The following is a 21,495-nucleotide window of genomic DNA, read 5'->3' on the forward strand; positions in this document are numbered from 1 at the left end:
GAAGGGGGTCCAGAAGTACCATATTTGCCTGAATAAAGGTCAGGTTTTTTCCGATATTTTTTCCCATAAAATAGAGGTTTCACCTGTAATAGGGTCGATCTAAATGTGGGGCCAACTTTCATCTGGAATCGACCATGCTTTTAAGTTGTTTCATAGTTTATTTTCATTTCTACATTCAAGATGGGGAATTTACTACAGTTTATGTTTATAGTAATATAATAATAACCTTCAGTCATTATTACTACCTATTATTATTAATAAAAGTACCTAACTAATGAAAACGGTTGGATGGATGAATATTTCACAAAGATTGGCATTAAACGGTATGATCCAGAAACTAAGGTCTTAGGTAACAGCAATCCATGTTAATGTTAGATGCATTCAGGAGTCATTTAACTGAAAATGTAAAACTGGAAGTAAAAAATCCCGACATGGATATTTATATATATATATATATATATATATATTTTTTTTTTTTTTTGTAATACCTGATGGTATGACTTCACAGTTAGAGGTTTTGAATGTAGCGACCAAGCCTTTTAAAGATAATATTAACAAAATATTATATTTGTTGGATGCAAAGAGCAAGTTGTTAGCTAACTCCTACTCTCGTTTTCTGTTTAGCCTCTGGAACCACCATAAAGTACTACTTCAGAGGATGATCCATATGAAAGTAAATGAAGTGTAGTCTTATGCAGTTTCAGGTCAACCATTTCTGAGATGTATGGTTAATTGAAATCCAACCACCAAAGAATACTGGAATCCACAATCTAATATTCAAAAGCTAACTCCTACTGGAGGAATAAAAACCTTCTGCAAGCATGTTGTGTGAGTAGATTATTAAAGTCATGGAACTCAATAACACCAGATAGTATTGGACAAGGATTTAAAAAACACTGTATCAGCAGCGTGTTAAATAAAACTGAAGATGATATTCTGCGGGAGAAAAAATCAAATAATAAAAACATTTTATTTTCAGATGGCAGAAGTGATGATGTAAGCATTAATTCAAGTGATCATGATTGTGAATGAATTTTTGTGAAGTAGTGAATTTTTTTATTCCATTTTTTCCATGAAAATTTAGAAAAAACAATTTAAATAAAAATTTAGAAATTGCAATCATGATTATTTCTTTTAAAATATGTCTTACTAAAAATCTTATATGCAATTCTGCATTTTTTTTTGATATTATTTAGATATAAAATTTAAGGAAGTATGTATATTATAATACAATAGTAAATAAAAAGTATGTATAGTATTATGTAATTATAAATGATAAATTTCAAAAGTAACTTCTTATTGGTAATAAGATTTTATTTGGTGGAGAAAAAAATTCTACCAACTTTTTTCCTGAAAATTAAATTTAAAATTACAGGGGGCCAACCTATATTCAGGGTCGACATGTACTCAAGCAAATATGGTATATTTCCGAATAGGGATGGAACTTCTTTACAAAAGAAAAATAAATAAATTTTTTTACATACATATTTAGTAAATCAAAATCATTGTGATATGGATAACAGATTATGCTTAAAATATTTATTTAACACGCTGTATCCTAAACAGATTCATGAATCTTGAGAACTTGTATATCTATTCCAAATCTGACAAGTATAGAATGTATTAAAAAGAAACTTTAACCGGTTAGCTTTTATTTGTTAATAAAATAAATTAAACAAAGAATAAATTATAAAATTACAACAAAACTGATCTCATGTAAAGGCCACATATACACGGTGTGTTCAAAAAGTATCAAGAATTTTTGTTTTTTGGAAAGAATTTTATTTATTCATCATTTTACATCATCAGTGACTTCTCTGATTGTGATTCAGCGATCATTCATAATCATTTCTTACACTTTTTCCACGTTTTTATTGGTTGTTGATGTGCTGGGGCATTCGGGGCACTCAACAACTTCGTCTTCACAACCTTCTTGGAAACGCTTATACCACTCTTAAACCCTTGTTTTACTCATAGTAGACTCACCAAAAGCAATATTTAACATTTTTTTAAAATTGCTATAATTTATTCCATTCTTATACCAAAATTTAATACAAATTCTCTGATCCATTATTTATATAAATTAAAAATCGCCAACTGAACCAAAACATGTGCTATCCTTTTTGACAGATGACAACAGACTAAACATCCAATACGGCTAAAAATGTAAAGATCCTTTTCAGACATGTTTACCAATATAACAACAAAAAAATCCTGAGAATCACACTAATAAATTAATAAATCAACGCAAAATTAAAAAATTCTCATTACTTTTTGAACACACCTCGTAAATATAAATAAAATACATAAAACTACTTTACTAAACAACAAATGCATTACAGTTAAAAAAAAATAACATTTATGTTTCATGAGAAGTACTCAGAAAATAAACATGCAGTTTTATTAAACATGTTATTTCAGGTTAGATAAACTCCTAAAGTTTCTCAACTCAGTCTCAGTAACATAATATTTTACTTCACTTCAAAATGTTATTTCAATGACAGGAAGTAAACACCTAAAACTATTTTAAAATGTAATTCGGTTATTGGTTTCTTTTTTATATTAAAATAAAATTACTCATACTAAAGAACAGATAAGAAAAGTACTAAACAAAAACACAAAAAAGAAACAGAAATAAGTAATAAAATGTTAAAAATTTAATTAATTTTAGTAAAAATAAATAAATTTAGCAAGAAGTAATTAAGTTAAAACATAAATTAAGATGGGAATCTGAAATACAGAATCGCTTCAAAAATGTTTTCAATTAACAGAAAATTAAATACAAAAAAAGTAGTTATAACTGCAATATTAACAATAACAACTGTTATTGTTGTCATTCAAGAAATGGACCATTTAGGATGGCAATCCTGAAAACAGCTTCACCTGCAAGCGAATGCAAATTTCATGAACGAAGGCCATTTTTTTATAAAAGCACACCCTAACTATAACTGTCAAATTTATAGAATAACTACTTCAGGTACGATTACAATAAAAAGTAGATCTTGAATTACCGAAAAAAGTGGGAATACAAGCTTAACTTTCAATATTAATTTCCTTAATGCAAAAGATGGTACTCTATAAAATTTTTTTTAAATCTTACACGAGTACATTACCTGCAAGACGCTTACATGTTTAGATGTTTATACTCCTGTAACTACTACAAAACAGCTGCAATAATTTTCAGGAGGAAAATTAAACAACTAGTCTGAATTGCAAAAGCGGATGTATGATTTGACAAAAACATAATAGTAAACAGTACATACAATTCTGTTTCTAAATGGGATATCAAATAAAAGAATTTGAAAACAAGATTTTAAGTACAATAGTACATTATGGTTCAACGAAAATATTACGTATAAAAATCTAGTAATAGTTTAGAATGTATATAATTTATTTGAATTGCCATAAAAGCATAAAAAATTTATAAATATCTATTAGGTGCAATAACTATAATCATTTTAAGTGACCTGACACGAGTTGCAGGCCACTCAAAAAACAATAACTTAGTTACTCCAAAAATAACAATTCCAATACCAAGATTACTAATGAGAATGAGTAATGAAGTGGTTTCCTGTCGCCTTCATTAATGAACCAAATGTACTTAAATGTATTCAACCCTATAAAGTGGCACCTTCATTCTGTTCACAGGGCCTGATTTATAACATTAATCTAAGACAAAGCAACTCTAGTGTCACTTGGTCTTCAGACACTAAAACAGATAAAAACAATAAAATGTGAAACAGTAAACTAACTTACTGGTTTTTTGCAGAAAACAATGTTTTTATTTAAAGACACAAGTGGAAATACTCTTCTATAATGATTTTGTGTATTGGTTTTTAATTTTTTTAGGGGATTTCTTTTACAATTTTTATGTTTCATATATTCTGCTAAAGATCATCTGCAACTTAAAATTATCGTTGTTTAATGATTAAATCAATTGTTTAATAAATTATATCATTTTAGATTTTTTTTTGTAAGTAGGTTTTAAGAGTTTTCCGTTTACAAATTCATTTTAACAACTGTTCGGCTTAGCTCTTGGTTTATATATAGTTTAGAGTTATTATTACATATACAATAAAAGCTCATTAGTCTGTACTTAAAAAAACCACTTAATATATCAATGTATTTATCAAAATAATAATCAGATTAAAATACTGCTCGTGTATTACACATTTACTATTAAAACCGAATCGATTTCTTACATTTATGAATTTTACATTTTATTTCATACATTTATAAATTTGAATAGAATAATATATTTTAAATATGATTTAAAAAATTATTTAAATCAAAACCCCTAAAAACATTATAGAATATTCTTTAGGACAAATAATAAATAATTGCAATCTGTAAAACAAATGGTTGTAAGACAGTCACATTTCTCATTAATTAAAGTAAAATATAATCGGTTCAAGAGTAATATAATTAACTGTAACTGACAGTATTTGAAATAATCAATTAATTTTGCTTACCACAAAAATTAAGTAAAGTCAAAATATTTCAATTAATTCTGCAGTAAATTTTTCCTTACTGCTGTAGATTTAGTGATACCCATATTAAAAAAAGTTTTTGTACTAAAATTATGAATGAGGAAATTATTTTTTACTTTAATAGACAAAAACAATATTATAACACAGGATAACATTACTCTACATGACAAGAAAACCATGGGTTTTGTGGTAAATCATATTTTATAATTTATATAATATTTATTATATGCTTACACACACATACACAAACATGAAAAAGATAATTTTAAAAAACCAACCCTTCTTGGATCACGAACAGTCACAGGTGTAGCAAGATCAAGAGTGCATTCAACTGATTTTGAACTGGTAGTAGTGGCAGTAACAGAGTTTGGTAAAGGTACAGTTCTTAATGGATGCCTTATACTATTTGATGAAAATGTTGATGATGTCTCTGAACTACTTTTAAGTATCTTTGTGACTGGAGTTTTATTATTATTGTTATTAACTCCTGTTGAATGAAAAATTGCAGTACAACTTGATGGGCCTTCTAATACTCTTTTAACACTCTGCAACTTTCTATCTCTTTCCCACATTTCAAGCTATAAAGAATAAAAAAAGAAAACATGAAATAAAACTTAGTTCATAAAAAAAAATAATAATAGTAGTAGATTGAATTTTTATTTAAAATATTACTTAGAATATAACTAAAACTGATGTGTTCCATGAAGCAAAGAAAGCTGGAATAACATTTATTAATCGAAAGTGAATATCTCAAAGTCTTTAACAAAATATCTGGAGGGGTGTACAAATTAGAAAAAAGAGTAATAAAACTGAAAGACTGAATCCAGTAAAGAACATCCAGAAAATATTTAACCAGAATTAATCTGTGAAATTACTCTTAAAATCAGGACAATTTTTTAATATAAAAATAAGTGCCTTTCTAATATAATTATATACATTTATGCTCCTAGCAATTAATCAGTTGACAATTCAGAATAACGTTGATATAATTTTAAGTGTTATTTTTAACCAGGTGTTACAAAATCCTTGATTAGATCATAGAACACAGTTACACAAAATGAAAATAAATTGTTGAGAAATATTTTTACACAGACTTCTACCGCATAAGAAACAGCAATTAAGCTCTAAAAACGCTTTATTATTTACTAAATAAGATTTAAAATCATATGAAAACTATGTTACAAATTACTTATTTTAAAATTTTAAATTAGTGATACATTAAAATAAATAACAGAGCTATTCCAATAGCTCCAATTGGCTCCTAAGTATCCACCAGGCAAAGTATAATTTTTGTAAAATATTCATCATCAACTGAATTCACTGACACTAAAGCAGCAATGATGAGACAAAGAAATTTTCATTGTCAGTCACTGTAACTGTGAGGTGCTTGTAATACACTTTTTGAAAAAGGAAAGACACTACACTTCTAAAATCCAGGATCGTTGTGTCGCAATTAAAATAATAATATAATCGGCGACGATAAAGTGAAAGATAGATTCTAGAATCTAAGACAAGACATACCAAGAAAAAATTTTATGACATTAGCGAACAAAAAAATTATGGCTTGTATTTTGGGACAAAATGGAATCTTACCAACAGTACACAGGACTTACAGGACCACAACAGCCCCAGCAGTTTATTGTAAAACACTGAAGACACTACTGAGGTCGAATCAAGATAAACACCATGAGATTCTCACAAAGCTTCTGTACGACACTGGACAGTCATATAAAAGATTTTACTGGAGCAATTCAGGTGAAAGATTTTCAAACCCTACAACCTGGGTTTGCACTTAAGTCACCTACAATGCCTGGTAACTATATCTATAGTGACTATATTCATTAGGACGATACAATTAGCTTTCAGTGTTTAAAACAGATCTCATGAATGGAATTAATAATAAGGTAATAAGTACTTCAATGAGAATCTACAAAACATGACACAATTTAGACTGGATGTGGCTGATAATTAAATGGATAAGTAAGAAATTTATGTTCAAAAAACTTTTTTCTCTCTTTTTTTTAAACTAGCTAAAGTCAATTGAATTTTAGCACAGCCTTCATAAAAAAAAGTAGTGAAATCAGTTATCAAAAACTTGGTTTTCTGAAATTTCACATAATAAAACCCAATACAATTAAAAAGTAACATAACATACAAAACTACAACCAAATAACATAATGAAAATCTACAAAATCACATGATATATTATTTGATAATATAATAACTACTTACACCCATTTACTTATATTTTATATATATCGAATAAAGATATAATACATATTATTTATTTTTCCCTCCAAAAGAATACTCACCTCCAACTTGTCACCATTACCCTATAAGTTTTAACACATTAAATTATACATATCAGAATACTATCATTATTATCTCAGCTTTACAGTTTACAAAGTGAACACAACATAACACAAAACACACACACACACACACTTACATAGAGAATACGTGTGTTTGCTGACTGAAGAAATATGATTAAAGAGAAAAGGAAAAATTGAGAAAGACAGATATAGAATAACAGATTGTTTTATTTAACAAAGTAGCACAGGGTTCAATGACGAAGAAATATAATATGAATATATTAATATAATATTCCTATCGGCTACATCTTAATCGATGCAAAGATACGTTATCCAATACAAAAGTTCCTAAAAGTAATGTGGCAGGAGAACCAATCACAGTACCAGCGTAATGCTGGTACAGGTCACTTTCAAAGTTGTGGAGCAATGAGCTTTGAGAATTGGGTATGCTTTGTGTTTGCAAATAACTTTTTCTAATCAAGGAAAAATTTGCAGTGTACACTTCAACAAAATCATGCAAATTTTGAATTGTTTTCATGCTCTTCTGCAATTTTTACATAAGCACTCGGAAATGCTTTGTTTAATATATATAAACTTAAAAAAAGTTGCATATGGTTTGAAAATTCATATCATCCTATCTCTTTTAGACATAATCAAAGTTCAAAAACAATACACCATGGAGCTTTAGAAAGCTAAATATTTGACACAAAATTTTTGTGTCGCTTAATATTTATATATTGTATATGCTAAATATTTGAAAATTTTTTGACACAAAAAAGTTGCTTAACTTAAAGTTAATACATGAACCACTTTGTTTAAAAACCAAAATAAATATTTTTTTTGTATTATTGTTAAAAGTTACAATTTATTTTATTTGAGATATCTGTCAGATGTAAAGTAAATTACGTATAATAAATGTACCCTATTTTTCATCTGCTATCTCAAAAGCAAGTTCAACATTACACAAAATCATTAAGAAATTAAATTAATTTTCAGTAAATTTATTTTACGAAAATAGAATTATTTGTCACTTTGATTATTTTTTTTTCAGTTAGCTAACTGTTTCAATACAATTATGGTATGGACATAATTTCATAATCTAAATTAGCAATGTAAGAATTCCATTAAAAATTATTGAAGATATTTGTAATTTGTAAGAAAATACAGTCGCTTCTCAGTGTTCTATAGTGAAACAGTTGGACAGACTGAGATTCCCCACAGTTTAATGGAAATTCTTCTTTCCTTCACAACTTTTTCCCACCCAATTTTTAACTGAATTATAAAACTATTCATATTCCACAATACAACTGTAAAAATACATAATTCACCATTAAAAAATGTCTTACTTTTACAAGGTAATGAATTAAATTTTTTTTTAAATGGCTAACATATTGAAATCAATAATTGAAAAATATTTTATAAAAATAACTGATAAAATCCTATAAAAAAATATACTTTTTATATTTTAAATAAACACTATTTGTTTTTTTTCATATATCTTTTAACATTGTACTATATGCAATACAGACACATAACAAAATAAGTTTTATAATATTTACTACAATTTGTACAGGATTTCTTTAAACAAATTTAAACTTCCAATATCGCAGAAAAGAACAATGTTTAATATAGTATAAGACTTAATTTTTCCATAAAGTTATTTTCAAGACATAACTCTTCAAAGAGAAGCATTTTATTTTACAAATCATACTATAGATCAGTTCTTCAATTTTAAAGTCCAGAATTTACTAAAATTCAAAGTAAACCATATAGCTGAATATAACTGCAACAGCAACAAGTTTGTCTTGTTAAATTTTTTTCAAGAACGTTTAATTAGCACGTGTTAATAAAAATGAAAGAAATTTTATATTTACAAACAAAAAAAATAATTAAATAACATTTACAATTCTGTATTAGTTTGAATATGTCACTTTTTTATTTTGAAACTTAAAACAATGTATGCAACTACTATTATAAATAATTTAAAACACATTATCACATATATTAGATAGTACTTGGTTTGGTGATTTACTCAAATATAATTGAAAACAACGTTGTTTATAAATTAAAAACAATAATGATATATTTTATAGGTCGTACTACTGTGTAATTGAATTAGTCTTAAGCTTGTAATTCAATTAATCTAGTCTGTTACTTTAATGTGATTTCAACTTCTTAAAATATTAAAAAATTTATTAACAAATCTACTAAAACAAGAAAGAAATATAACGCTACATAACTCATCTTGAAATTTCAATTTCCTGTATAAATATATAACAACACAAAACCTTATTAGCTAAGTAGGCTATACATTGTAAGGAAGCCTTTTAGTATGTTTTTAATACTAAAAGTATTTAAAGTATACTAAAAGTATGTTTTTAGTATGTTACTAATGTTAAAATAAGCTGGAAGGTATTCTTTTCATTATTAAGTTTAATTTACACTAAATTTAATAGGTTTTGTTATTTATACTACTAATAAAGTGATAGATTTTTTAACTCTAGAACAAGATAATTTTTCTGGCATTTGCATTAAGTTTGATGGGTAACAGACAAATATATAACAGATAACACACACCTTTTCATCAGTAAGTGGAACTATACATATAACTTAATGAACTATAAACATTCTGCAGTTTGGAATTAAGAACTGGCCATCAGCTACAATAAAGGCAGTTCTGTGTACAAGGGCTGTTCAGAAAGTTCTCGGCCTGATATGTGGCATAAGTATGAACAAATGACCAAGATATATTTGGTAGGATCATATTTATCAAGATGGAGGATGGTTTCAGGCTAGTGCGATTTGTCATTTGTTCATGATAAGTAAAGCAAACAAGTTTTGACATTTAATGAAAAATTTATAAAACTGAAGTTCAAGTTGTTTAAAATACTCTGTTATAAGAAGTTTAAACCTGACGGATATATAAAGAGTTATATTCTATTGTAAAAGACTCTTGCTCTTCATTTGCAGAGGTAAAGCATGTTGTATTTAAACGTGGTCTTACATCCATTCAAGGGTGAAGAATGAATACTTGGGATGCCCAAAAACTGCTACGACTGAGAAAATCCACAATGCCGTATTGAATCATCTCTAACTGAAGGTACATGAGTTTACTGTTTTTGCAAACATCTTGATAGACATGTCCACTACATTTTACAGAATGTTTTGGATGTAAAAAGCATTCTGCCGATGGAGTGTCGCATTTGTTAACAGTAGACCAAAAGTGCATTTGATTTAATGCTTCTTGAGAATGTTTCAGTTACTTAAACACTATTCTCCACAATTTCATTGACATTTTATAATATTAAATGAAATGTGGATTCAACACTGCTCGCCAGAGACCAAACAGCGGGTGTGAGGTGAAAGAATGCAAAAGATAGTGAAAATTGTTACACTTGTAAATGAAAATCTACAAAAACTGCTATGGAATTTTGGGATTCTCATGGTGTAGGGCTCTTAGACTACCTAGAAAAAGGAAGGACCATCACTGGTTCAGTTGGACAAATCACATAATGCTATTAAAAATTTGGAAAATAATTGGTCTAAATGTATTGAATTATTGGAAAATAAAAACAAAAAATTATGAACAATCTTGTTTTCTTGGTCAAGCTGAGAAATTTCCAAATTGCCTTCATAAATAAGAAAAGATGACATTGTAAACAAACAGAAAACCGATTCAAATTTTCTCAAAATCACACTGGAGCAATTGTAGAATAAATACACTCAAAACAAACCTATGCATTTAATTGATTCAGGGTATTATGAAAGAAATTCACTGTAAAGTTTCACAATTTTACAAAACGTTAAAGTTAAAGGTATGGTTTATACTTAGAACATTACAAAAATATAACACAATAATAAAATTCTGTACAATAATGCAATAAAATATATTTAACAGTTTACGGTTATATGACACAAATTCATAAAAAAAAAACATTGAGTAACCCAGCAGCAATAAATCTATTTAGATTTTAGATAGCAACAAATTGTTGACACATTTTAGAAGAGAATACTTCCTAATTATGATAAAACATCTTAAACATACTTTTATATATTAAAGAAATAATACGCTAAATTAGGCTTGTGGTTTATAAACAGCAATAATTAAATAATAGTAATAATGAAATAAATTTTGCATTATATATAGCCCAAAACAATAAGTTCTCAGGACTATTCTCAGTATACAGTTAAGACAGAGAAGGCACAAAGAAAAAAATTAATGAAAGATATGAAAGAAGCTAATGGATTACAAATACAAAAAAATTAACCAACCTCCATAGCACTTTTTTGTTCTTTTAATTTATGTTGCATTTCCTTAGTTAATTTTTCTGTATTTAGTGCCAATCTATTCCGATAACGATTTCTTTCTCTAGATAAATCAGTTAATTGTTGTTCTTTTACAGCTACCTAAAACCATGTATATAAATATTTATATATAAGATTAAATGTGTAATAATTCTTTTTAAATAATAATAACCAATCTGTCACATAAATATCAAAATCATACTTATAAATTTCCAGGACATTTTTAGCCAACAAGAAGGAAATCTTCTACAGCACTCAGTCCAAATCTGTAATGTAATATAAAAAGCTTAAACATTATATTTAAAATTAAAACTGTCAACTACAATATATATGCTTATTTTATCACATACGATGTACTAACTTTGTATAAAAGTTTGTATCTTCCAATGACTATTGAACAATTTTTTATCAGGACATTATCGCACATATAAAATGTTTAGTTTAATGACCGATATATATTTTACAGATGTAACACAACAAGCAGCAAAAAGTCTATGTTGAAGAAAGAAATGTACGCTCAGAAAAGATGAGACAAGTTGATGACATAATAGGAATTCATTTAAACACCAACAGAAAGATGGAGCTTGCTATCAAACATCATTCAACAAAATCGTGATACGCAGACACCAAGCATCAACACAGAGAAAATGTTGGATCGATCAAAAACCACGTTACCGCTTCCCCATCAGCAAATACGACCTCAAATATCTTAGTAGTTCACCTGGTTTTATCAGAGAAACAAATTTCAATATATATTTTATGTAATTTACAAATAAATAATAGAGTATAATTGTAATTAAGAAAAATTTGTTATACCCACTGAGACATGTCTTATGTATTTTTTTTTTTATGTGTGTGTAAGGTACCTTACCACGATGGTTATATAAGATCTGACATGAATTACAGCTGAGCTTAATCCCAAAAACAGCATAGCATAACACCACTTTCAAAAATAAAAATAAAAAATAACAATCCAAGTTTTTTATGAAAGTGAAGAGTGAATTAGCATCTTGTTGCCGTCTCATCAAGCCGACCATATATGCGCTGCATATCAACATGCAGTGTCCACAGAAATCAAGATGGTAATTTCACTTCCTACAAATAAAATCTCTCTGTTCACATAGGAATTGGCTGTATAATGAACATACTTTCAGAGAAAGTAACTTTTACTGGTAGCTTTTACACCTATTTATTTCATTACCACAATAAAAGAATGTATGTGTATGTATAGCTATTATACACACATATAAAGCCATTATTTTACATATACATTATTATTTATATTATTATTACGCATTATTTTTGTTGTGTGCACTGTTATCGAAGTTACTTTATTTCTCATTATCTGCTTGTTATCGTAATAATTTTGTTCATTTATTTAGTTTATTTAGTTGTTGCGTTTTCATCATTCAATTTCCTTCTGTTGCAACAATAAGTAACAGAAATGAATTTGTGGCAGCTACCAAATACTGAAGAGGTAGCGGTACAGTTGTTACAGTTGAATGTGCAACAGTGTTACATTCCTGAAAATGCACAGACAGGATCACGACATGAAATTATACTTCAGTGACGGTGTGAAGTGGAAATGTGAAAAAAAAAAGCTTGTAAAGAAACTGATTTCGTGTTGGAAATTGGCTGGAGGGTAGGTTTCTAACAGTTACTATTATACAATTCATTTATTGTTGGTGCAAGGAACTGACATCAATAGATTTCTGCAATTGGCAATTGAACATAAGTTAACGCACTGTGGTCGACTAGAATACATACACAAGAAAAATATGTGATTTTATTGTGCATCAGTTTTTTTAGATGGACAAAATAGGTGGTAATGATATGGTCATGGAGATAGATGAAAGCCTGTTTACATGATGAAAAAATAATGCAGGCTTCCAAATTTTGGGGGAATTTGTAAAGAAATAAACCAAATGCTCATCGTCAAAATTTCTGATCGTTCTCCAAAAACAGTACTGGGAATCATTAAAGAAAAAGTTGAAGCAGGATCAATCGTTGTTAAGACTGTTGGTGCGGTTACTGGTGTGAAGAATTGGAGGCAGCTGGTTACACACATCCGCAAGTTAACCGTCATTACAATTTCATCGACCTGAAGACGGGCTCACATACTCAGTATATTGAAAGAATACAGGGATTAGTTAACTGGAGGGACAAAAACACTGGTATACCGGTAAACATCAGATACTGCTCAACACCACTTGAAATCCTATCCGGCTGCATTCATGTTTCAGAAAATATTTTCCAAAAATATACACTGTTTGAAAGGAATAATAACACTTTTCTGGCCCCCAAATGAATGATATGGTATGAAATGATTATTTTATATACTTATTTTAATTATTTTTTTTTTTTTTGGATTACATAAATAAGACTAGCATTAGATAAATCAAAAATACATAATAATAAGAAAATTATGTAAAACAATATGAGTGCCAGTTAATGTCATTGTATCATCATTTTTTCCCTATATTTTGATATATTTGTCACACGTGTTTCTAACCTTACAGAATCTAATATTTTTTCTAATTGTTCTGTTTTCCTTCTTTTCTATATTTTTCATATTTGTGTTCATGTTTAAGCACTCTTTCTTGTTAATTGAAATCCAACCACCAAAGAACACCGATATCCGCAATCTAGTATTCAAATCCGTATAAAAGTAACTGCCTTTACTAGGATTTGAACTCTAGAACTCTCAACTTTGAAATCAGCTGATTTGCGATGACGAGTTAACCACTAGATCAGCCTGGTGATTAAGCACTCACATGCATATAAACTCTCTGGTTTTATTATTACATTATGTCAGATTTTGTAAATATTTTTTTATTTATGTATTTTTGATTATTCAATAAGCTTTTTCTATTTATGAAACTCTATCCAAAATTACTGATTTTTCTATTGAATTTTTTTTGTGTAAGTTTATCTAGATATTTGAATTCTTTGACTATTTTTACATTTCCTATTCCGGTTTGTATATACTTTTGTATTTTAATGTTTGGCTTACTTTTGCCTTCTCAACTGATATTTTAGCCCTGTTTTACTAGCTATGGTATCTAAAATGTTTATTTGCGCTCTTACCATTTCCAGATCTTCTGAGAGGGCAGCAAGGTCATCTGCGAAAGCTAAACAATTGATTTTTATTCCATTTTCTCTTCCTAAGATTAACAGTCTGATATTATGATTTTCTAATTCTACATTCCATCAAGACACAATTAAAGAATACTGGTGGTAGGCCATCACCCTGTATGATTTCAGTTTTGATTTTGAAAGATTTCAAACCATAAGTTTAACTTTTGAAAATGTATCTGTGATCATTTCTTTTGTTAAGTTTTTCAAATTTGTGTGTATTCCAAATTCTTCTAACATGCTTATTATTATTTATTAGGAAGAATCATTGTTTATTAGGAATAAGAATTATTCCTAATTCTTCCTCTTATTATTATTATTATTAGAAATTAGAATTGCTTATTAGGAAGAATCATCTGCTTTCACAAAATTAATTGAAGATACTAAAATTTGTTCTGCTGCAGTAGCCTGGTGTCTGATAATGGACTTTAAATTGAAGATTTGTTCTAAACAGGGATCTTTTTATTCTAAATCCACTCTGATACACATCAAATTGTTTGGAAGTTATCTTCATTTTATAATAGTGTTTTACATAACATTTTCTAAAATCCTAGTAGGATTTTGGAAATTTCCCTGTAGTTGTTAACATCCTGTTCATCTCCATTTTTGTGCAAAGAATGAATTCATGCGATTTTCCATTCTGGTGGTAACTTCTTCATTTGGCAGATTTTCAGTTATAATTTGTGTAGATCATTGATTATAATCAATAATCTTAGGTTTCACCATTCTTAGTCGTTCCGCAGTAAGATTCTCCACTAGCTTTGTTATTTCTATGGGACATAATTATTACTTTAATTTCTTCTTAAAGAAATTAACTGAAAATTCTTAATTTATTTCACTACTACGTATTAAAAATAATATAATTAAACAATAAGAATGTAACTTAAACAAACAAAAAAGATTTACTTATGCAAAGGTATTCTGTTTCTTACTTATTGCGATTTGGACTGCCTACATTATAATTTTCCATAATATTTTATAATTTTATAAAATTGTACATTCGGAGATTTTACAAGCATTTTGGAACTATCATATTACAAGGGATAAATTTTACACTCTTACACAGAATCTAATGAAATTAATATAAAATCATTTACCGCATTTTCAAGATCCTTCATATTATTCTCAGTAGAAATTACTTTTAAATATAAATCACTGTTCTTTGCATCCTTTTCCATAATCTCTCTTTCCATTCCAAAAATCTGCAAAAAAATACACAAAATCACTATTTTCCATAAAAGCTGGAGTGACTTGAAAATTATTATCTTTAGATCTAAACATCAGTTCGTGCCCAGAATAAAATAATGAGGAAAATTAATGAGAAAAGACAATCAGAATATAAAAAAAAATTGGTTATATCACATCATGATAGGAGAAAGATTGATTTAAACGTTATTAGAAGGACCAGGAGAAGGTGCAAAAAAAGGGGGCCAGGAAAGAGTAAAATATTATAGATGGATTATAGGATAAAAGGAAATGAGAGCTACCAAGGTCTTAAAATTTTAGCTAAGAATAAAGAAGAATGGAGACTGACATTGTGCATATGGTTATCTGCAAACAAATTTAAGGTTTAAGTTTTTTTTTTATTATGATAGCTCTTACTACACTTAGCTCAAGTGTCAGAACCATGATGTTATATCATTTAAATGATTAAATGAAGTTAGATGGTTTTCCAGGTATTTCACAGTTGGTGCTTTAGTAAAAAATTACAATACATTAACTGAGTATTGTAAAAGTCAGATAGCAGAATGCAATGACTCTATTTGTAAATACTGTGAAAAAATTCTGACTAATTCACAATATTGGGTAGCAATGTTTGCTCTGAAAGATCTATAAGACGAGCTTACATCCTTGTTCAAATATCTACAAAAAAGTTATTTAAGAATTAATGATGCTCATCGGTATATAAAAATTAAAAATCTAAAAACTGATTATCTGGAACACAAAATTTTTTGGAGTGACACTGAAAGAGAAATATTATCAGAACATCAAAATGATATTGATAAATCAGCTACCCTTCAATTAACAGTTCTATGTTTGCAGCTAGAGAGCAGATTTCCAGATGAAGAATTAAAAGATTGCCAAACATTTGAAAATGATTATTATTATGAAAATGAATTATTACAAATCCAGAAAACAATTTTGATTTCAGGAAGCAAAATACAATACAGCTTTTCAAAAAATATTAATATAATTATTAGAATTGAAATTTTAAATTCTAGAGAAAACTAAACTAGGATTGTAGGCATTTAGTGATACATTAACCTTTATCCAAACTAACCCTGAATTTTCTAACTAACATTTCCTATCAATGTAACATTATGGGAATTTTTCAAGCATCCAGCACAGATTGTGAACATGGATTTTCTTTTATGAATTCCATAAAAACAAACTGAAACACACTCGAAAATGAACACTTGGGTGATCTTATGAGAATTAAATTACATTCAGCCAATGGTCAAGAAGTAAATAAAAATGAACTTTACAAAGAATGGATGTCTATGAAAGACAGTAGACAAAAGTTTAAAACGTTAAAAAAATGTTAATCTAAAATCAAACAAGTTACCTAGTTGTTTTCATTTAAATTATATATATATATATATATATATATATATATATATATATTTATACATATATGAATTGCAGTTTATATGTCTATAATAAGGGCAAAAAATTTAACACAAATTGATTTATGAATAATTTTTTTGGCCACAATTGATTTTTGTGCATGCAACTCAGAAAAAATTAAAGGGAACGTTAGTTAGCAGAACTCTTTTTTTCTGTTTGGCCTCCAGAACCACCGTAAGGTATTACTTCACAGGATGAATGTAAATGAAGTGTAGTCTTGTTCAGTCTCAGGTCGACCATTCCTGAGATAAGTGGTTAACTGAAACCCAACCACTAAACACCGGTATTCACGATCTAGTATTCAAATCCGTATAAAAGTAACTGCCTTTACTGGGATTTGAACCTTATAACTGTCTACTTTGAAATCAGCTGATTTGCAATGACGAGCTTACTGCTAGACTAACCCAGTGAGTCGCTCATTTAAATACTAATAATGTCAAACATAAGTTGCTGTAGGTCCAAGAGGGGAATTTTGGCCCACCTTTATATCAAGCAGCTGTCAATTTTTAACACAGCTGAAAAGAAGATGACATTGGAAAACCTTTTGTTGTCTATAAGATTCAATACACTGTGATGAGATAGAAAGCAGATAAGAAACTCAAATGACACCAGAAACAAAAAACTTTCTTCCAAGTTCACAAAATGCTCTGAAGTTCACCATAATGAGCATGTTGAAAAATAAATAGAGGTATTTTATGTCATTATCAAACTGAAATTTTTAAATAAGCATATTCTGTCTTAATATTTAGTTTATGAATATAGGTTGCATATAGAAAAAAAACAAAAAACAAGAACTAGTGCAAGTCAAAAATTCCCTTTTTTATGCCAATTTTTTCCTTTTTTTTCCCTTAGTCAGACATTTCTATCTGCAGCAAGAATTTTTACGGCTGGATGCCTGATCTTAAACCAACAAAGTAGAGGCAATAAAGAGTAGAAACCAATTAAAACATACATAAAAATGCCAAGCCTAATGAGATTTGAACCCAGATTCTCTCAAATGAAAGACTGATATACTACCATTCCACCATAGATGTCAATGTAATGATATACAGCTCATTTTAATGCATACTATAATCAAAGTAATACGTCACTGATTTACCATCGATAAGTGAACATTCAACTGTCATCTGTACTAGCTTTATCAAATATGCCAGTTTCATAAAATTTGTTATCAACCTTTCTAGTATGAGAGTTGTCCAACAATTAAAGAGACAAATGTCAAAAACAGAAAAAATATTAATAGAATAGTGAAATCTGACGTTCAAGTCGGTACCTGTGATATAGAAAAACCGATGAAAACAAATGTCCATTATTCTAACCTCTTTTGTTTATTTTAAAACGGTCCCTTGGCTTTGAAATATATATAGTCAAAGAGCAGAGTGCTGATAAGATTTTTATTTTCTGAATGTGTAAAACCGGCCAAAACTCGCTCACAGATATCAAAAGGGTATGGTAAAAAATGTATTAATCAGGACAGAACAGTTTATTACAGTTAGAAAAAAGATTACCAATTTTCACTAAAGCAGAAGACTAGTGAAAGTTTGAGATCACCTGCCCGGAAAAAATTCAAAACCTACAAGTCAGCCAGTAAGATGAAATTATAAAATGACCCATTTATTGAAATTATTTGGAAGAACAACAAATAATCAACAGCGAGTACTATTGTGAAAAATTAAAAAATAAAGAAAAAACCAACAAGAAGGAAGCACGTCCCGGTTTTCTCTCAAAAGCATAATACTTCACTCACAGGAAACTAAGTGACTTCATAAGTCACAGGAAACTATACAAAAATCAGGTTGGGAGGTGTTGCTACATCCACCTTATACTCCTGATCTCTTACCATGAGAAATCTTTCTTTTGTTTGGCCCACTAAGAGTTTCTATATGGCACAAAGTTTAGCAACAATGAACTATGAGTGATACAAGAATGACTCAGACAACAAGATGAATAATTCTTTACTGCTGCAATTAAAAAGCTCTTGAAAGATGGGACTAGTACCTAAATGTAGCCAGGGATTAAATTTAAAAAGGATTAGTTACACTGTCATTGAATAAATAATCATTTTTCTACTCATTTCTCTGTAATTATTGAACAACCCTCGTATTAATGTACCGGCACATTCATCACTAAACTCCTGTGATGGAAAAAAGTACTGGTACTTTTTTTAACTTTCTCTTCAAAGTAATACTATAACATAAATGTATGGTTGCGTTCATTTAATACTACCGCTATCTGTTATTTATATAATACAACTTCTGTTCAATTTAATTAACATTGTTGTTATAGTTTCGCATTTCTTATAAGAACCTCTAGAGTTGGTCAGTTGTTCTTTGTTTATGTTGCTACGTTCCATACATCTTTCAAAAATAGCAGCTGCCATTGTGTCATTAGAGATTAAATTTTACAGTTTCTTATAAATATAGAGTTGGATATTGAAAATAAAGATTGTAGTGAAAATGAGTCTATTTTATGTAGATGAAAAATAAAGTTCAGTTTTAAAAATACATGTAGAAACTGTTTTGTAATGATTAAGTAACGGGTGTTTCAAAAAGAACGTCACCCCTTTGTTTGATGAAATGCGATATTTTCAACTTATTAGGAACTGAAGAATTGAGAAATTTTATCTGAAACTCATCTTTCACTCATTTGTTAAGATTTATACAAGCAAAAGTCTCAATAATAAACACAAGTTCGTCCTTGAAAAACCACACAGTTAATAATAGAGACAAATTTATACTAGTATATAGCACTCGTGCATAAGAAGGGCATTTCAACTGTTAACTGAATATTAATATATATAATTAAAAACAAATAGACTGAAGATGAGAAAACAAGCAAAAATATTCTTCAAGTTAAAAATAAGAAATCATGTTATTTGGTCAGTGTTTAATATATATATATATATATATATATATATGTATGTGTGTGTGTGTGTGTGTGTGTGTGCAGTCATTTATTTTTACTTTTATTTATGTATAAACAGGAAGACAAATCTGATATTTTTTGTAAAAACTTACCTTGCCATTTGCAATCTTTAAAGAATTACTTAAACGTTTAATTTCTTCTAAAGAACTGGAATATCCCTTATCCAGTCCTTCTAGATTTGAACGAAAACTTTTAGCTGAAAGAATACAAATAAACCATAAACAAAAAATGTAAAACCATTTTTGTCATAATAAAAAAAAATTGTTAAATTAAATTAATTAGCCCAAAATTAGATTACCATTTAGAATTTAAAACTAATAAAAACACTGCACATAAATTAATTCGTTTAGAGTTTTAATTTTATTTCACTAGAAAAAAGTAATAATATTAACAATACAGCTAGTACCTAGGGTGTGCAAAAAATAAGTTTTCGCTAATAGAACTACTGATAAAATACCACCTGTATTTCAATGGTTTTGACACCAAGCTACAGAAATGGCAATGAATGTAAAGCATACTTCAACTCCATACAGGATAAATATTAACAAGATAGTAATAATATGTTATACACAGTGTCCCTCAAAGAAATTTTCAGGACACGTTCTACTAGTGAAAATGATGAAAAAAAAATCATTAGAAACGCTAGTCTGGAAACGCTTTGTTTTCAAGCTATGCTAGCGAAAGATTTCACCCAGATTTCAGATCTTCTAATAAAAACAACCCCTACTGTAATTTTTGGGACCCAAATTAATATGAAAAATTGGTAGTTTTTAAGTAATTTGAGCTGGGAAATAGGAAAAAAAGGTCCCAGAATCGTAACTCCAGTAATTTTTTAAGATATGGGACGTAAAACACAAACTTTGGTGTCAAAAAACAAGTTTTTTTTGTTTAGGTTTGTGTACAATAGCTTTATCAAATGATTAATAAATGTGGAAGAGTTAGAAATAAAACTTGTAGACAATTTACTTCTGAAAAAATAAATGTAAATACACCAAATAAAAAATAAATAAAAACTTTTAAAAATCGGTTTTTTATTGAAGCAAAACAGAAGAAAAATAGACAGAAAATTATATTACTTTTTCTGTACCTAATAAACGTCATTCCTAATATAGCAAAACAAAAGAATTAAAATATATGAAATGATAAATGGTAACAGAATAACAAACCTCAGTTACAGTAATTGTTTGCAATTCCCTCCTTCACAATGTACACAGCACTCTGTCTGATGTAAAATATTCTGGTGGTTTTCCGCATCATCTCAGGATTGTTTCGTATAAATTCGTTAGTATTTCATATTTTAATGAGTAACTCATCTTTTGTATTAACTTTTTGTCTGTAAACTATTGTTTTCATATGTCCCCAAATGAAGTAATTCAGTGACATTAAGTCAGGTGATCGCGGTGGCCATTCACATGGTCACACGTCCAATCCGGTTTAAGAAATTAGGATTTAAGTGATTTCTAGCTATTAAAGAAAAATTTTGCATTGCCCAATCATGCTGGAAATTCATTTTCAAACTAGTTTGTAAAGTTACATCCTCCAAACGTATGCATCTCCAAAGGGTTTATCAATGAAAACCCCTTGTTCTTGGTCTTTTGTTTGTAAATGCTGATACACCGAAGAATGTTCAAAAATAATGTTAGGTACAGAAAGAATAATATAACTTTCTGATTATTTTTCGTCTATTTTCCTTCAATAAA

General features: G+C 28.5%; 1 protein-coding gene across 1 annotated transcript in view; it reads right to left on the reverse strand.

Moving 5' to 3' along the window:
• pav (kinesin family member pavarotti) overlaps positions 1–21,495 on the reverse strand; it is a 78,416-nt gene that overhangs the window by 22,061 nt on the left and 34,860 nt on the right. Inside the window, exons 9-12 of the mRNA XM_075371470.1 lie at positions 19,888–19,991; positions 15,340–15,444; positions 11,075–11,209; positions 4,769–5,068 (exon numbers count right to left, since the gene is read on the reverse strand). Of these exons, the coding sequence (XP_075227585.1) occupies positions 4,769–5,068; positions 11,075–11,209; positions 15,340–15,444; positions 19,888–19,991 (644 nt within the window). The remainder of the gene's footprint in view (positions 1–4,768; positions 5,069–11,074; positions 11,210–15,339; positions 15,445–19,887; positions 19,992–21,495) is intronic.

The sequence above is a fragment of the Lycorma delicatula genome, chromosome 7, assembly GCF_047948215.1.
Source record: "Lycorma delicatula isolate Av1 chromosome 7, ASM4794821v1, whole genome shotgun sequence".
Classification (NCBI taxonomy): domain Eukaryota; kingdom Metazoa; phylum Arthropoda; class Insecta; order Hemiptera; family Fulgoridae; genus Lycorma; species Lycorma delicatula.